The sequence below is a fragment of the Pundamilia nyererei genome, unplaced genomic scaffold, assembly GCF_000239375.1.
Source record: "Pundamilia nyererei isolate P.nyererei 1_Seehausen unplaced genomic scaffold, PunNye1.0 scaffold00082, whole genome shotgun sequence".
Classification (NCBI taxonomy): Eukaryota; Metazoa; Chordata; class Actinopteri; order Cichliformes; family Cichlidae; genus Pundamilia; species Pundamilia nyererei.
This window is the reverse complement of record NW_005187483.1, coordinates 1,095,088-1,114,652: the sequence shown is the minus strand read 5'-3', so window position 1 is coordinate 1,114,652 and position 19,565 is coordinate 1,095,088. Positions and strand designations below refer to the sequence as shown.

Sequence of the window (19,565 nt, the reverse complement as noted above, 5' to 3'; positions counted from 1 at the left end):
CTGCTTGCTCTCATGCTTTCAGAGGAGAAATATCAACAGAAGTTTGCAGTTCTGGCCCTTGGAGCCGATGCTTAATTATTATTATTATTTTTTTATTTCCATCTGAAAATGGATCTGCAAAAATTTATTCAGAAGCCGATTTACAACCTTGAGGAATAATTTACCAATTTAGGCCTCTATGGACAATAGATAGTTGGGAAAATATTTAGATGGGTGTTTTTTGTTCCCATCACAAGGCTAGAGAAAGAATTTAAAAGCTACACCTAAACTACACCACAAAAGGTTTTAGCAGCCACTCTAAATTTGATGCAACAAAAATGACACAGTGCTTACTTCAGTTACAGCAGTACTGTTTTCATAACAAGAAGAACCTGAACGGGGATCTTATGGTAAAAAAAAAAGTGTTTAGGCTTTTAAAAAGATGCAAGATTCTTTACTTATATTTTGTTTAATTATAGCTATACCTTTACTGGTGCATACAATTCAAATAACAGATCAAGTCAAAGTCAAAGTCAAAGTCAACTTTATTTGTCAATTCTGCCACATGTACAGGACATACAGAGAATAGAAATTTCGTTACTCTCAGATATACTAATGTGTGTGTATGTATAAATATATGTAGATATGCATAAGACTATCTATATTATATATAAATATGTGATTTTGGAGGATGTAAACAGTACAGCTTGACAAAAGAATTGCACATCAGAGCTATATATAAGTAAGTTTAAAAACTAAAGTGATAGAAAATGCTGCATTTAAAACCACTCTTTACACTATTTGTGTGAAGCTGTAGAAAAGGCTGCTATAGGGAGCTTGATTTAAATATTTCAACCATATGACATAATTGTAGGATTTAGAAGTAACAAAAAACAAGCAATATTCATAAAAAAAATGTGGTGCATTTTCACAAATCTGCACATGTAAACCGTTTCTTTAATCAGAAGGTGGCGATATGGAGCTCTACTTCCCCTGCCAAAAACCACAAAAGAAGATTACCGCTAGGTTACCTAGCAGGCTAGCAGTTGCTAAATCTGATCCCGTTTAATTAGTCGAGAACATTTAAAATGATCCTGCAGTCATTCAAACCGTGGCTGCTTCGTTGCAGGAGTCTGCCGTTGGCTTGCACAAGAGCGTACCACGCAGATAAAGTCGCTCGACTCGGCTCACAGCCTGATAAACAGACTTCTGAATATCAGGTAGGTTAGCCTGTTGCTAACGCCTGCTAGTCAAACAGTAAGGTAACAGTTCGGAGAGTTCAGACGCATCCAGGTGAGGTGTTTTACACCTGACGGGCAACAGGAACTAATAACGTTCCCAGACACGAAGGAAAGTGTTTGTTTAGTCTGTCCCCTATGTTGAAGTTCACTCTAGAGGTCAGACTCCTTAAAAGCTAAGAATTTATCGACAATATCAGCGCTGAAGAATTAAGTGAGTTGTAGAGGTAAACAGCGTGCAAAAAAGTCTACCAGTCTAACTGTGAAGGTGCAACCTCTGAAAGTGAAAGACACAAATAACAGCTTTGCATGTCATTGCAACAACAATACATTTCTTAGAATAACTGATTAGTGAGGCTTGATGTTTTATTGCTTAAAGTTGCTAGTTTGGAGCTATAATTTTGTGATTATATCAATGGCACAAAACAGTCAATTCATCCTCAGTGGCACAATCATCAGCTGTTTAAATACAACATAAAAAAAATGATATGCACACAAGGACTGTAGTGCTTTCCCACTTACGCCATTAAGGGTTAGTTAGTGGAAGCCAGTTACAGGTACAGATGTCTTGTATGAATCAGACTGGTGTTAATAGCAGGTTACTGTTGGGGTTGAGTGGTGTTTTAATTCAACAGTTAATCTGTTTTTTATGACAGCGTGTTTTTGTCATTCACAATTTATATGTGAATTACAAGTTTCAAAATACAAGATGATCAACTGCCCTTGAAGGTAAACTGTGTAAAAATCTCACCATGTCACGAGGTATCAGTCGATTGCCGATTGCAGTCAACTGAATTTTTTTTTCTTACATTAACCAATTCAAGTGCATAGTACTAGCTATGTTGACCACTGTAGGACAAACAACTCTGCCTGCCATTAATCTGTAGTGCGTGTAGGTGTAGTAGGTGCATGTAGTATATGTCCACGTTTATTTACTGGAGGAGGCTGCAAAACCTTGTGAAAGGAGTCTAATACAAATCGATGAAGCACTGCTGTCTTTGCTGTTGTTTTCTGCTGTTTTATCAAGTGCCTCTAACATCTCTGGACTCAGACTCTTAGCAAATAAACTCTCACTAGGTGAGAATCCAATCAAACTGTTTGTTAGAGGCAAAGTGTGATTTTTAGTACAATCAAGCATAATATTAACAGACACAATATTCGCTTATAACCAGCTGTTGCTATTGTTTAGCTGGTTTGTAGACAGCTGTCCAGAGATCGGAAGTTCGCTTGTCCAATCTGATGACAATAAGTCACTGTGACAATATCTAAGCATGTTTCCATGTGTTAGAGCCCTGACTTCAGTTCAGGAAATAAGGCTTGAGGTGAGCAGGATGAGGATGAGTTTCTAACCACATGCCGCTTGCTCCTTCACATTTTTGCTTCTTTGGTGAACAAGATCTACTCTCAGTTTAAAAACCATAGGTATGATCCTTAAATCATATCACATCTTGAATCTGAAGGTGCAGGCATGAATTAAAATTTGCCTCCATTGTACTGCCTGTGTGTTCTCGTCTCCTCTGCCTTTGGCGTACCACGTATGTGGTCCGTCTCTGGCCACACATATAAAAGGTTATTTGGCAGAACGGTGATGCCCGTCTTGTCCATTGTATTCAGTTTGGCAGAGCAACATGGGAGCTTCCACAAACTGCTGACCTCTTCTGTGTTTTTTAATAAAATTATCAATTTGTTGGAACACATAACTAAACACTAATCAGTGTATATTTATGAGTACAATTTTTTTAATATTAAATAAACTCAACAAATGACTGGAGAGCATTTACATCATCATCATCATTTACATTTTCTTATTTTAGTGCAAATCTCTTACAGAAATTGGATTAAGAGGAAATTCTAACAAATGAATTTCTCTCTTTTTGTTTTTTAGGAGAATTATGACCGAATGAAAGTTCTTCTTGATGAGCTGAAAAGCCGGACAGAAAATATTAAATTGGGTACGTGTTCGCACACAGCAGGTTACGCACTATCCCAGAGATAAATTCATCACTTTGTGTTTTCATTTCAGCAGTTCAAATTAGTGCCTGAGTTCAGGCAATCTGGGTGATGAAATTGTTGCCCAAACATCATTGCTTACACCTATGTGTTCTAGTAAAGTAATCAGGTTCCACTTGTAGATGATTAAGCCTTAAGGGACCTGCTCTAACACGTAAATGCATAAAAAGCACTTTTTATATGGGAGTATGTGTTAAACTGCATGCCGTTTAACACATAGTTAGCTGTTTACTTGATCTTAACATAATGTAAAAAACATAAAATAATCTACTTCCAAACTCTGTAATGAGAGGTTGCTATTATTAGAGAGGCGTAGCTGGAACTCAGGAGAAAAGTTATGTTTAAAAGCAGTAGACAAGACATATTAAAAAATGTATAAGTTATTATGATTGTGTAGTCTACTATGCTGTATAAATATATAATAAAAGTAGGAAATATAAGACTTGTGTAAGATTGTTATTGTTTATAAAACATTTGTTTTTCTCTTCTGTTTATTTGTTTTTAATTCTTTTTCTCTTTTTGGTGAAATGTAGTTATAAAAGTACAGTATTGCTATTTAGAGCAAGTTCTGTAAAAAGTGTGGGTGTAATAAGGTTTCAAATTTTTATTCTTTCGATAAATGATGACTAAAAAAAATGACAAAACATTGCAACTAATTGACCCAACAAAGGGAATGAATGTGCTCAAAGTGACAATAGAAATGATTTTCAGTAAAACACAGAAAGTTGTGAAGCCGACCGAAGTACATGTTCACTTATTTTTCAACCCTACTGGCACATAGAAAAACATCAGTAACTACAAAAGTCACAAAGAAATGAATAAAAGCCTGTCCCACCAGGGATTAGCAATTCTTGGTAATTTTTTATTTTTATTTTTTTTAAACCATCAGCACTGTCATCAATGCTACTTGCAGGAGTAGTAGTAGTACAAAATATTCTCAAATTGTTAACTTTGTAAATTTGTTATTATTAATTTATTACTTTTTAATTAATTCAGGAGGAGGGGAAAAAGCAAGAAGACTTCATACTTCCCGTGGGAAACTGTTGCCTAGAGAGCGCATAGACAGACTGCTGGATCCAGGGTATTACTGCTTACTTCTATCTTTGTCACAGATTTAAAAGTCATGGCTGTTTCATCCCCCCTAGCTTTTGTCCTAGAATTTGTCCTTACACAAACTGTGGTATCACTAGTTTTAAATGTCTGATGGTGTCTACAGTACAGTTCTCTGTACAATGAGAAGAAGCAAAAGAGGATAATATTTCTCTAAACTAAAATGTGCTATTTTAAAAGAACTTGTGCAGAAAAACATGGATGCATGGATATGAATTTGTCTTCTTTTCCCCGCTTTTATTTCATGTTATTGCAGGTCTCCATTTTTGGAATTTTCCCAATTTGCAGGATATGAGTTGTATGGAAAAGAGGAAGTCCCAGCAGGCGGTATAATTACTGGAATTGGGCGGGTTTCAGGGCAAGTGCTCTAAATGTTTATGATATTCACCAGATTTGAATGTAATGCCTTTAAAAAATAGTGAAAGTGTTTCGTTCTGATGATCATATGTAAAAATGGTTCAGTTTAATAATTTGTCACAGATGAAAATTTGTATTTTTAACCACAGGATCAGATCCAAAGTAATTGCAGTGTAGGTTTTCCACTAGAATCTCAATTGAGTACCCCAGGTGCATAATCTAATATTTATTTATTCATTCTTTTCTAAATGTTCATAGAGTGGAGTGTATTATTGTTGCAAATGATGCTACTGTCAAAGGGGGAACATACTACCCAATTACAGTGAAGAAACATCTTCGTGCACAAGAAATAGCCCAGCAGAACCATCTGCCATGCATTTACTTGGGTGAGTATCTCCATATTTGTAAGGGTTTGTAAAACACTAATAAACGATTATCTACAGAATCAAAGAATAATAATATTATTAATAATAATTATTAGTAATAAAAAATAATAATAGTAATAATAATTTTCTACTATCCCTGTTAGAATTTAACTTTAAAATACAGTAGGACTGTTGGGTTAGGGTTTGTCAGTTCACCTGTGCAAGTAGAGCCTGACTGATATATGCAATATGTTATAATGGCTAAAAAAATAAACATTTCAAAAGTAAGAGCGAGATGGATGAAACACTTTAACTGTGTTATAAGTGATGGTGTTGCATAGTTTGTCCACCAGAGGACACTCTGCAATTTCCCTGTTGACAACACTTATTTGGTTCACCACAAACACAACAAACCAGCTTACCCGTGCTGTTGGCAGAATGTAAATGAGTAATCAATGACTTGTTGTAACAGTAAACCAAACTACATTTTCATTATATCTTAGTAAACACTCATAAATAACTGCTGGGGAAATCTGTTTGTTTCACACATCTGAAAAAAAAAAACATTGGCCAGTATATCAGATTTTTAAATCACCAAATATTAGTATCAGTATTGGGCTTAAAACCCTATAACAGCTTCTTAAGGACCTTATGGGAAAAATCCTAATATTTGGGTTGTTTTTTTGTTTTTTTTTGGTCAATATTTACACCAGAGACATCCCAGAATGCCCTGCCTGAGGATAGCAGGGAAGTCTGTCTCTGTAATCTAATTATAGTCGAGATGTTTATAATAAGTGAGTTTGTAATGTTTTTATCTCCTTCAGTGGATTCTGGCGGTGCTAACCTGCCCAGGCAGGCTGAAGTCTTTCCAGACAGAGATCATTTCGGGCGCATTTTCTACAACCAGGCCAGGTTGTCTTCAGAGGGAATAGCACAGGTGATGCATTGTATTAACTCATTTAATGGGCACAAAAGCAGAATGATAAAACCCTAACGCAGTGGCTTTATAATTTGCTTGTCTCCCCCGATTACATCTTTACTAAAGCCCATTATTGGGCTTCCACGGTATATTTGTTTACCTTTTAAATAATGATTTTTGTTATGCTTTCATTCTATACGTGTAGAAGGCAATATAAATGAATATACATGAAAGTCACAGTCCTCTATTAAGTATTTTTTAAATTATTTAATTTTTTTCACCATGCTGTCGTGGGGCAAAGGCCATTTTGCTGCAAGGCAAAGGCAATAAAAATACTGAGCGACAGATACACAAAAGAAATTAATTATGGCAGCAGGGGCATTCATGGCCTGTTGGAACATTGTGGGAAAAGCTTCCATGAACAGAAATTGACAGCAATCACATGATAAACTGTATTAAATTGAATTTAATATTTATTTAAGAACACAGAAGAGCCTTTATCACCAGGGTTATATCACATTATACTGCTCAGTGTCTGTATTTTTTGCAGTTCTGGTAGCTCTCTCTTTTTTCAACCATACGTGTGTTTACATCTTTGTTGAAACAAGAAAAATATCAAAGAGCAGAGGTGGTATATTCAAATGAATTCCACGCTTGAAGGCTCTTCATGTTTTGCACCTGCAGGCTACTCAAATCCATCTTATATATGATGATGAAAAGAACTGCAGCAGTTTTGCACTGTGCACGGTTTTGCACCTGTCTTGCAGTCACATCTCTATTGATTCAAGGATGATAAAAAGCAGGATATATTGCTCACCAAACCGACCTTCACTGTGTGTTAGTTAAAAAGCTGTTTTCAAATTCATCTGCAGGAAGACGAAAGTTTTTCAGAGCTATAAAATGTTTTGGCCAATGTAATGTTCTTTTGGAATTTTTCCTTCTCTTGGCAGAATAATATATGTTCAGAATTTATTTCTGGAAGAGTGGTTTTCTTGAAAATGGAATGTTTCTATGAGCCCACCTGAAATAAGAGTTGTAGTTCCCACATCTAAATTGAATACCATTCCCTGTCCAATAGGCATCATAAAGTCTGCAGTACTCATAGCTTAAAAGTTGTTGTTCAGTGATGTAATGGCTATTTCGTTTCTAGTATTTAAACTTTTCAAGTGAAACTATAACCAGATTTTTTTTTTTGCTAATGGAGTAGTCATAGGTGGCATTATAACTGCACATAAGGTTAATTGAAATTTTAAAGAGAAAAAACCCCCTAATCATATGCAAATTATTCAAAGCAGAGTAATGAAGATATCTTTGAAAACGCCTGAAGGATATGTTTGATATGAGACCTAACTATTTTTCTTCTCTCTTCAAGATTGCTGTCGTGATGGGCTCCTGCACTGCTGGAGGAGCGTATGTGCCAGCAATGGCAGACGAGAGCATCATCGTACGGAAGCAAGGAACCATTTTTCTTGGAGGACCTCCACTGGTTTGTTAATTTTTTATTATTTCTGTTATTATTTAACATTAAGTAACTGACAAACAGACAAATATTGTGTTTCATTTTATAGAGCTAAATGTTTGTTCATATAGCAAGCTATATATTTGAACTTGTACTGAATACAAGAGATAAAATGCATATTTCCTGGTAATATAATTCTTTAATAGGTCAAAGCTGCCACTGGGGAAGAAGTTTCTGCAGAAGATCTTGGTGGTGCTGATCTACACTGCAAGTATGAACGGATCATTTTTATGGGATATGTGGGATATGTGGGATTCAATATTAGCTCTCATCTTGACTTTTAAATACCAAAGAGATAGCTAAATAGTTTTCGCAAAATATATACATCAGGACTTGATGTTCGAATCCCTGAAAATGACGATTTAATGTCCTCCGTGCCCTTGTGTTATACGTCCAGTAGATTGTTCTCTTACTGAAATCATAATGTTATACAGATCCTTAAAACAAATTCACTTTCCTTGTTTCTGTGTCAATCAGGAGGCAGTACTTCACAATGACAAAGTGTTGTTACACAAAAGAAAAAGACTAAAATATCCAAATATCCCATTTACTTAAATATCCAACTACTTATTGTTATTTTCCCTTATTGTCATGTTGGGAAAGTTCCTACAAGCTTCGAACACCATCATTTTAGACACGTGTCCCATTATTCTTGATAGTTGTTTGGTAAAAGCTTCACCACGTTTTTTTTTTTTAGACATCTCTAGATGCTTTGTTAGGTTCAGGTCTGGACCCTGACAGAGTTTTTCCCCAAGCAACACCATTGTTTTCTTGGCAGTATGCTTCAGGTTAGTCTTGTGTGATTCTAGTTGCTTGTTTAACCGAGGTCCTTCTTCCCAGATGACTCAATTCAGTTGAGCAGCCAAATTTAGGATGACTGTTCCAGGATTAAGAATGATGGAGGTTATTGTTCTCTTGGATATTATTGTGTCTTTCCCCAGATCTGTGCTTTGAGACAATCCAATCTAGCACACCTACCAATAGTTCTCTCGACATCATGACTTGTTTTTTTCATCTACAGTCTGCTGTGTGTGCCTTTCCTGATTATTTCTATTTAATTAAGTTAGGCACAATTGGAATCCAGTCAAGTTATATACACATCTCAAAGATCATTGCTCTGAGTGTCATAGCAAAGGATTTGATTTGACTTGGGTAATTAAAGTGTTTCTCAGTTTCTTTCTTTCTTATTTTGAACCAATTAACAAAATACATTTTGGGCTTTGTCTTTGTTTCATATAAAAATGAACTCAATCCGATTATTAACCCTTTCATCGAAAGCATGAAATGTTCAGGAAACTTTCTACCTACACTATGTACTACATAGAAAGTACTGTAGGTTTTTTTTCCCCCACAGTAATGATTTATAAGGTAATATTTCCAATGACTGCCTTTGTTTTTTCTTACTTTGCAGAAAATCTGGAGTGACAGACCACTATGCTTTAGACGATAACCACGCTCTTCATTTAGCGAGAAAGACAGTGAGAAGCCTTAACTACAGAAAAAATATCGAGGTCAGTCTGTTGTTTACAGTCGACAATTTAAATCAAACTGTTCTCTCTGCAGCTTCATTGACACTGAGTCTTTTTGTTTGCTTTTTTTTTTAGGTTACTATAGAACCTCCTGAGAGTCCTCTCTATCCTGCAGATGAACTCTACGGCATAGTCGGAGATAACTTGAAACGTAACTTTGATGTCAGAGAGGTAATTGCCCAGTTTCCAGAACGATGGTTTCAAGTCGCACTTAAAAAAATTCCCTTCTATATTAAGTGATGCGCTTTCACAGGAGTGTGTGTAGATCTGTGATGGACTATACCCTATTATTCACTAGCTTGCAGAACTAGCAATAACTTGGAGTAATAATGTTCTGTGTGACTTTATCAGTGTTTCACATCATTGTGGTGGATTGTTGTCCCACTATTCTAACATTTCTTCAGTTCATTGATTTCTGCAGAGCTCTCCTAACATACCTGCACAGCATTTCAATCAGTTTGAGGTCTGGGCTTTTATTGGGCTGTTGCAGCACCTTGATTCTTTTCTTTTTCAGCCAGTCTGTTGTAAATTTTCTGCTGTCCTTGAGATCGTCATCCCGTTACGCAACTCAGTTGTGCCCGTGCTTTAGCTGTCAGACAGATGGCCTCATTTAGCTTTAGAATATGCTGGTGTACAGAGGAGTTCATGCTTGACTCAGAGACTGTAAAGTGCTGCAAAACAAGCACAAATCATCTCTCTTCCACCATGCTTGATAGTTGGCGTGAGGTGTTTGTGCAGATCTGCTGGGTTTGGTTTTCACCTTACATGGTGTTGCGCATTATGACCAAACATCTCCACTTTGATTTTGTCCAAAGGACATTGTTCCAGAAGTCTTGTAGTTTGTTCAGAAGCAACTTTTTAAACCTAAGCTGTGCTGCCATGTTCTTTTCAGAGAGCAGAGGCTTTCTCCAGGCTGCACTAACAAACAAGTCCCTTGTATTTCTAATTGTATTGTCATGAATGTTAACATTTAACATGCTAACTGGACCCTGTAAAATCTGAGATGAAGTTCTTGTTTTTTTTTACGCCACAGAAATAAAAGGCTGATGGAGTATTGTTGTCACCCTCCTGGGTGAGTGGGCAGGTGGGCAGTGTGGGCACCCACAATTGTAAATACAATAACTCAAGAAAGATGCGATTCAGATTTGGAAATCTTTACCATGGGTGCAGCTGCTAGAAGCTAGAGCATTGCTGGGCCTGAACTTTGGTTCGATTTCCTGGGAAGATTGTGGCATTGTATTAACACACACCTGAATATTCCAGACTAGAAAATTTCTGTTCAGTTTTATTTATACAGCTCCAATTCACAACAAACTCTCAAAGCTTCTGCTTTTATAGGTCACACTTGCTGATGATCAGTAAATCAAATACTTCTGGTTAGCAACACCTGGCTGCTACTTATCCTGTTCCTATTGAATTCCTTTGAAGCAATAAGGATGTACTAAGCTTTTCACAGGACTGCTTGGAAGATTTCTTTACCATTTCTGAACATTTCAGAATCTTATTTGGATATTTTGTAGGCTACTGTGTTGAACCTCTTAGTAATTAGTTTAAAATGGTGAGACGACTTTTCTTTGCTATGATATTATTTCTTTAATGTGAGTCAAATATAATAAAATCATTCATTCATCTCATTGTTTAATACAGCCAAAAGACTGATTTACACAATGTGGAAGTGCTATGACTGCTTTAAGATTTGTAAATAAACCAATTTTGATTGGTTTATTTATAAATCTGGCTGTCAGAGGTTCAGAATGCACTTTAACAATGTTGAGTTGTCATGTTCTCCTATCAGCAGCTGAATCAATAATAAGGTGGCTGGCATCAGTCACTTTGCTTTTCTGCTGTGTGGCAGTGCTTGCCAGATATTCTCTATTGGTTTAAAGCTTGTGCCCTTTGATTCTTGATGTAGACCCGCGAGCTAGAATTACTGCTTACTCTACAGATGCCAAAGTGTTTGTAGTGTAGAATAGTATTGGCAGTCCATTTAAGGTTGTAAGATCAACTGAGTGCAGCCTCTTTACAGGAGTTTTTCAAGTGTAGCATTGCTTTTAGCAGAGTGAAAATCACTTAAATAAGTAGAAATTGTTGAAAAGTTGTCACTATCTGTGTTATTTGACATTGCATCACATTTTTTATAACTTTTGTTTACTGATTGGATTGCAGGTCATTGCCAGAATTGTAGATGGCAGTAAATTTGATGAATTCAAGGCATTCTATGGAGACACGCTTGTTACAGGTATGTGAACTAGTATTGATTTCAATTTCCAAGACATGGTTGATTTTTTTTTCCTTCTCTAAATTTAAAACCTGACCATTGTTTGAGTTCATTCTTGTGAATTTGTACCTTTTAAGGATTTTCAAGGATATTTGGTTATCCCGTTGGAATCATTGGGAACAATGGAGTCTTGTTCTCAGAGTCTGCAAAAAAGGTAAAGGCACTTTATAGCTACAGATAAATCAAACTGTAAAAACTGTCTTTTATCTGCAAAAACAATACAATAAATAAATAAATAAAACCTATACAAAGTTAAAAGCTGAATTTCCAGGAGACTGAGCTTTGTACTGTTTATGTGCCTCTCAAAATGTCAAGGACTTTAAACACTGTGCGGAAATAGTACAGATAGCGTGCTCCACAGATATTTGCTGCTTATGAACACCAACATTTTTCTGTTTGTAGGTTATTTGCACTTCTCATTCACATTAGAGTTGTAGTGTTTCTCCTATGCAAGAAGCCTTAAAATGCACCTTTACATCCTTTCACGAGTAGTCTGATAAATATGATAGCATTTAGAAACCATGCACGGAGAACAGTAATAATTTTCATTCAGTGTAATTCACTTAATTCTCAAGCCAATTTGCTGTGCACAGAGCTGAACTTTATACAGGCTTAGGGAAGATGAGGGGCCGAATTTGTGATTATAGACTAATAAGTTTTTCTAAGCACGTTTTGAATTGGATTACAAGCTTGACCTGAACGAAGATTTCTTTCATTCATTTTTATTTTTTATTTTTTGCGAGGTCTCAACATGACATTATAAGCATTGGCTATCTTGTCACTATAATTACTTTCAAAAGGGTCTGATACAGTGCCTCAGACAAAGATGTGGAACAGACATGCTCGGGGAGCATATTCAAGAAAAATCAATACAGTACCTGCATTTCTGAGACACGCTGTCATCGCTAAAGACATGCCCAGGCTTCCATTATGCTAACTGTTAAACTGTTAAAAGCTTTTTCCAGTTTTTTCTGTGTTGATAAAAGGGAGAGGTATCAGAGATACGATTAGATTTCTGTTGTTCACACATTCAGGAGCAATGTTATAGATAACCTTATCTCATACTACCTCATGCTACCATATTATCTCAATAGAACACTTTGCTCTCAGCCTGCAGGCTTACTTGTGTTTCTGAGAGTATTTAAATGTAGAACAGGAGGTTTCAGGCCCCTCTTCTACGGAACCAGGTCCCAGTTTGGGATTTGGGAGACAGAGACCCCCTCTGTTTTTAAGATTAGGCTTTTGTTCTTATAGTTAGGGCTGGATCAGGTGAACACACTCTTAGTTATGCTGCCATTGGCCTAGGCTGCTGGGGGCTTCCCATAATGCACTGAGTGTTTCTTCTTCTTCACTCGTCTGTTTTCACTCTTTGTGTTTATACTAATAAAGAGTGTGTTGCATTTAATCATCAGCTACTCGTCTTTTGTCCTGTCTCCCTTCCCTTACCCCCAGCTGGTGGCAGTAAATGACTGCCCCTCCCTGAGCCTGGTTCTGCTGGAGGTTTCTTCCTGTAAAAGGGAGTTTTTCCTTCTCACTGTTGCTTGCTCAAAGAAGGGTTTCTGACTGTTGGTTTGTTCTCTTTATTATCGTAGGGTCTTTACATTAAAATATAAAGCACCTGGAGGCAAATGTTGTTTTGATTTAGTGCTATATAAATAAAGTTGAATTGAAATTGAATAATTTCACAGAGAAGCAGTCATATTTCACATTGTTTCCAACTGTTGTTTGCACTTTGCAACACACAACAAAATGCTTCACTGAAAGAGAGCCAGTGGAGGAAACTGCCAAAATAAAGAAAACACCTGAGTAATTCAGCAATACAAATATATGGAAATGAGTTGTCTCCACATAGTTCAGTCTTTTGTATGTGTTTGTCTGTTCAATATTTCCTGGCAGCTCTGTGTTATGCAGTGATTTTTTCTGACATAATTGAAGGCCATTCACTGCCTTCGTATTTAAACTAGAATACAGAAAATACAAAGTCAGTGTAGCGGCAGGTGAGCTCGCTCCCAAAGTAACTGGTTTCTGTTATTTCTGGATGGATTGAGGGGAGGCCATGAACTCTGTTGCTTGTTTTATTTATTTATTTATTGTATTAACAGGTGTAATGCAAGATTCAAAAGCATCACCTCAGGCAACATTGTGACAGTTTACATCTTCTTGTGAAAATACAAACTCCAGATGTAATCCAAACTTTTCAGTGGGTTATTACCCAGATTTCACTTCGCTGGATAAACTTTTGTGCTTTGAATATATTTTCTTAAAAATTTACACATCTCTTTCCTTTGGCAGTTCATTTAAAGTTTATGGTCTCTTGGTTATTTCTTGAGAGGCCCAAAAAGTAAATCATTACCATCTTGTACTATTTTAAGGTACCGGTAATACATGTTTGAACTCTGGGCAGTTGTTCTTTAGGTCTGAGAATGTACTACATGTAATGAATATCTGAAATTCTTTTCAGGGGACGCATTTCATTGAATTATGCTGCCAACGAAACATTCCACTTGTTTTCCTCCAAAACATAACAGGTCGGTGGGAATTCTTTATTTACATTGGTAATTTTGTTCTGTTGTGGGGTTTAGATGTTGTTTGTTACTCGGCAAACAATTCTGAATATTATTTACTTTAATTGCAATGTGTTCTGTGATCATACGGATAATTTTATAATTTACATCATAACCAAATCTTATTATATGATGTACAAATCTGTTTCATTAATCTCCCAGTTTGACTTATTTCGTGTTTAAGATTAACACAGCCAGACTTTCCTCCTTGAAATAACAACACAGGCTTAGGCTATCTCTTGTCTTCATCTTCATCTCAGGCTTCATGGTGGGTAGGGAGTATGAAGCAGGAGGAATTGCCAAGGATGGAGCCAAGATGGTTACTGCGGTTGCCTGTGCCAGTGTACCCAAGATTACTGTTATCATTGGCGGCTCCTATGGTGCGGGAAACTATGGCATGTGTGGCAGAGCCTACAGGTATGAAGAAATTCTCTGTAGGGATTAGAGGTTTGTTGGAATAAAAACGCAGCCCTGGTAACAGCTAAAGTAAATTAATTCATTGTGAACTATTGCGAAACACATTAGCTGCTTCTCTGCGAAATTCAAGTGTACAAAATGTACAAAATGCAATTGCCTTTCATTTTGTGCATCAGATAGCCTTGGACTTCTTGCGTGTAGGTGGTAGTGACCTTTTGTAACAGTAAAAGAGACTTTCTAAGTGGAACCCTTTCAAAGCTAAGAAGTATTTTAAAATAAAAAAAATCAATTTTAATCAAAATAAAGTGACATTTATTACTCGAGGATGTATCATTATTTTGTCTTTTTAATTTTTGTCAGCTATTTTTCAAAGACTAGGAGTGATAAGAAGCTGAATTATTGATGTGTAGCATCCTTAGTGAAGAGCACTCTACAACAGAGTGCAGTGTATTTGTATAGGTAGATAGACTGATGGATGGAAGTCTTGAAATCACTTGAGGAAGTTTATCAGATTTTGCACAGCTCCCTCTGGATAGAAAAAAAATGGTTTTAACAGTATTAAAATTACCATTCAAATAGCTTTAAGCATGTATGAAGTCAGTGGAATGATAATATTATTGTGGGCACACTCATGTTTAATTCCTATCAGGTTATTTGAGCTGTAATAAGCGTCCTCATGTAAATTGAAATAAGCATAAATGATTTAGTGTTTTGGAAAGTTGGAGCTGATACTCACCCTCCCTTAGTCTTTCTATGAAATATCAAAGAAGTACTTTTCCCCAGGTTAAGCCCTCCTAGTCTCTCAAATCATATTTTTGATGTTCAGGGTTTCTTTTGTTATCCTATTGGTTGTGATCTAGGTGACTATTCTGGCTCTCGAAACATACTCAAATTGACACTGTTTCTTGTCTCACAGCCCACGTTTCCTGTACATGTGGCCAAATTCCCGAATCTCTGTAATGGGTGGTGAGCAAGCTGCCACTGTCTTGGCTACCATCACTAAGGATCAGAGGGCACGTGAGGGAAAGGAGGTAATGATTCATGTTAATCGCTTGACACGGCAGACTAAAATCTGTGCTCCGCTGGAAAGGCTTGAATTGACTTTAGTGGGTTTCCTGCCAACAGCATAAACATTATGAAAGACACTTTTCTTTCAATAATGGTTTGACATGGCACAGTGAAATAATTTCAGTGTTAAGTGTGACTGTGATGACTTATCCTGAATAGTGTAGCCATCAAATGGCTGTCATTAAACTGTGTCAGGTATGCTGTTATGGGGCTATTAACCAGTGCATTAATAGCTTCAGAATGACACCTCACATCAGTGCCCTGCTGACAGCCGTTTTGATGATGTTTAAAATGTTTCAACTCAAAAAGGTTGTAAAAACTAATCATTGGGTCAATTTTTGAACAGGTATCAAATATTCTTATTTTTTTCTGCTTTTATTCTACTTGTCTTCACAGTGGAACACAGGTTGATCTACCGAGAGCTTATTAAATTATACAGTATAATACAGCTTACATGTTAAACATGTATTAGGGGTACAGTCAGTACTACAGTTGTTTGCCCCACGACAACTTCCTTTGTGATTAACCAATATAAGTCGAACTTTACGTGAGAACTCAAATATCTGGTTCAGTCGTTTAGAGCACAGGATGGTCTTTTCCTTGTCATCTTCCTAGTGCAATTGCAGTGTCCGATTGCAGCCATGTGAGTGCAGCAGGGGTAATTGTGCAGTGAATTCCCAGCAAGTATGGTGTCATGTGTCGTGCCTCCTGCAGGCTCTACACTAGGTACCCCTCAAATGAAGTGTTTCCAGTAGAGAGAATGCATCTGAAGCATTTTATCTTCGATTATGTGCTTCATGTGAGAAAGGATAACTTAGGGCAATGAGCTTATGTGTGAAAACACGTCTTCCTGGTTAAAATTAAAGCAGTCTAATATAGAGACCTTGAATTACAGTCTAATGAATTCAGTTTTTCTTCATACCATTTCTTATATTTTTGTTGCTGTTTAATTAAATTTTTCCCCCTTTTTAAAAAAAATGTTTCTGATATTTACAACAGTTTGGCCCATTTAAATCAGTAAAGATTAGCTTTGCGTTATTTATCGAGTGTATGATCTGTTTTTATTGTGTTCACAAAGATTGGCTTGGTGTTTTCAAGCTGGGGAAATTGACCTTCATGGCAAATGAAATGGCTGTGTGCTTTCAGCTTTACATTTCACTACACCTTCAATAATTCAGACAACCTTTAAAACGCCTCTGGCGCAGGTCCTTACCGCCTAATTCTATTTTCTCAATATATTCTCAGTTCACAGCAGAGCAAGAGGCTGCCATGAAGGAGCCAATCGTGCGGCGGTTTGAAGAGGAAGGCAGTCCCTATTACTCCAGTGCTAGGTGAGATCTGCTCATCCAATATGTTGTATTTTAGGGATGTGTGTGATAAAATGAAGGACTACACATAACTGAGTCTTTGAATTTCCAAAATTGGTTTAACTACTGTTGCTAAGATAAAATGTTGTTTCTCGAATGGCAGCACTGGCCACAAATGAACTATCAGCAGGCCACCAGCATGTGTTTAGAATTTATTTTTTAGACTCTTTTCAGTAATCTCACATTAGCCTTATTTTCCAAGAACTAAGAAACCACAAGACTATTCATGCAGGACCAGTGATGCTGTGATGTTTTTCTTTAGCATCAGATGTCCTGTTGTTTAAATAATAAGAGCCGTGTTCTTTTCATTTAGTCCCTGAGCTGTTTTCATTGTGTGTTTGTAAGCGTAGAGTACAAATCCTCATGTGGTGATTACATGTGCGTCTTAAAATGAGATGGATAGTATACTGTACATATTTATCTAACTGGAAACTGCCTCACTGACATTAAAAACCAATATAGTTATGAAGGTTAAACACACATTTCAGAGCATGTCGGTGCTTATTTTTGCAGTTAATTGTATAAAATATAAAGAAAGAGAAAGGCCAAGGGGCAATCAAGGCCCCATTACACACTAATTAATCACAAGCTACCCTGAAAGCACTTGTCAAATTTATGTGTGTCATTAATGCTTGAAACCTGTTGTATCAGAATTGCTTGCTGTGGAAGCATCAGTTAATGAATAAAAAAAATTAGCTAACTGCAAAAGAGTAAGAATTTTGAAAACTGATTTATCTCTTCATTTATTTATGACTTAAGCAGGAGCTGGTATTAGTTTCTTAAATATCAGGACTTGCTTGTCTATTATAATCATTTATCTGATGATACGCTTATAATATACATATGCTATATTACATTAACAACAGCCATATTGTTTGCTCTTTAATGAAATATAGGTCCGACTCTGAAAAGAATACAAATCTGATACCTTGCAGAAAGGAAAAAAATGCAAATCTTTAAACCTAGACTATAAGGGGAGTCATCCAAAGAGAGGAAGACAAAACCTTGACACTCTATTAAAGTAATTGATTATAGTCCTGCACAAGCACCGCAAGAAGTATCGCATGAGTGAGGAGTAATGTGCCATCTAATAATGTGGAGCACTTTATTATTTTTACAGGCTGTGGGATGACGGGATTATTGATCCTGCTGAAACTCGTATGGTTTTGGGTCTGAGCCTCAGTGCAGCACTCAATGCACCAACAACGAAGACACGTTTTGGAGTTTTCCGGATGTAATGCTCATTTAGTTTGTACATATAGAGACACGAGACTTAGTATAGATTTACTGTTTATATAGTATTTCTCGTAGTTTACCAGATTGAGTAAAAACTCTCACAGAGTTGGGATCGCTCGACTTTGGATACCTTGAGCTGTGACTGGATGATGGAACTGTTGTGAGACACTTCCCCTGTTAAGTTGTGCCTTAACTGTTTTCATTCCAGTGTAAATGCACGTTTTCTTAAATGTGTTTCATTTGTTGGCTCAAGTACTGTAAATGCAAACAATTAAAAAAAAATGTGAAAAGTTCAAATTGCTGCCTTTTCATCAATCGTGCATGGCCAGAACGAAAGAAATCTTCATAAGGGGGCACTGTTTAGCTATAAATATCTGAGGTAGTGTAGAGGAAGCATACAAGCACGCACAGAAGGACCTGCGTATATACAAGGAGAAAAAGTATTTTGAAGATTTCCAAGTTTAGTGTAATTATTTATTATTTAGAGACACTGGAGAGTTTATTCTTGTCTGGCTTTCTGGGGCTTCTGCTTGTTTATTCTTTTATTGTAAAGCACTTTGTGATGTCTGCTGTGGAAAGGTGGTGTGCTACTATTGTGTCAAAGGCACAAATAGGATGTGGTCTTATATCTCATGCTGCAGACAGAGTGTGCTGTGTGCCGAAGCTAAGCCTCAGAACGAGTTCTTCACTTTACCAGCTGGCCAGCCTCTCTTTCCCGCCCTCCCGGTTTTTCATTTTGTCAATTTATCTTTTTAATTGAACATGTTGCACACAGTTGATATCTTCACATATTGGTATAGACCATCTGAATTCCCCCTTGCAACAAGTTAGGTTTTCCTCCGAAGGATTTTCAGAGGCCAGGGATTTGGTGCAGGAGTAGATTTGAATGTTTGTATGAAGCCAGGTGGTTAAAATGCTTAACTGGAAGCCCTTCATGCTCCTCTGTGTATGACTGTGTGCCTGGTATACTGAGGCTGTGAGAGCCTCACTTTGGGGAGAGCAAAAATACTCAGGCCATGATATGTGTGGAAGGTGTGTGTGTATGCATGTGTATGCCACCCACACACACACTTTTTAAAACTGGTTTGCTGGTTATTTCTTCCTTCGTGTTCCACCAAATGTCACTGTAGGAGGACTTACCGAGCACAATGGACCCTTCTTCAAAGTTTTTACTGAAGTAAAAAAGCCATAATGATTCAGAAAAGTCCTATTTTAAGAATGTTTTAACATAGAGTATACATCAGAGAGTGAAATATCACTTAAATGTCAAATTTACTTTTGTTCCATTTTTTTTTTTAACCAGGAGATATGCACGTGAGATCTAGAATCCTTTTTGGAAGAGCGTCCTCCACAAGATAGAAATCAACAGTCACAGAACAACACACGCATAATACATTAAAGAAATGAAGTATTGAGATTAAAAATATCACTATAGAAATACCTGAAAAATGTGTTTTACTGTAGGTCAATGTCTAGTTAGACAGGTGTGACAGCCTTCAAGTCATTTCAGATTAGTCATATTTAGTGAGCTCAGCTTCCTCAGATTTAGTTGGTTTTGCAGCAGATTTCAAGCAGATGGAGCAGCATATTTGAAAACACTTTTTTTTTC

At 36.8% G+C, this 19,565-nt stretch overlaps 1 protein-coding gene across 2 annotated transcripts; it reads left to right on the top strand.

Moving 5' to 3' along the window:
• Positions 1 to 966: 966 nt before the first annotated feature.
• mccc2 (methylcrotonyl-CoA carboxylase subunit 2) lies at positions 967 to 18,228 on the top strand. Of its 2 annotated transcripts, none has more exons than XM_005738140.2 (17): positions 967 to 1,199; positions 3,103 to 3,169; positions 4,224 to 4,308; positions 4,594 to 4,695; positions 4,953 to 5,080; positions 5,884 to 5,996; positions 7,351 to 7,464; positions 7,644 to 7,708; positions 8,909 to 9,008; positions 9,102 to 9,197; positions 11,193 to 11,265; positions 11,382 to 11,458; positions 13,766 to 13,832; positions 14,129 to 14,285; positions 15,202 to 15,316; positions 16,599 to 16,684; positions 17,841 to 18,228. In XM_005738140.2, the coding sequence occupies exons 1-17, from the start codon at positions 1,068 to 1,070 to the stop codon at positions 17,956 to 17,958; spliced, it is 1,695 nt and encodes a 564-aa protein (XP_005738197.1). In that variant the 5' UTR covers positions 967 to 1,067; the 3' UTR covers positions 17,959 to 18,228. The 2 variants fall into 2 exon arrangements, with proteins under 2 accessions (XP_005738197.1, XP_005738198.1); XM_005738141.2 differs by lacking the exon at positions 967 to 1,199 and adding an exon at positions 1,240 to 1,272.
• The last annotated feature ends 1,337 nt before the right edge of the window (positions 18,229 to 19,565 follow it).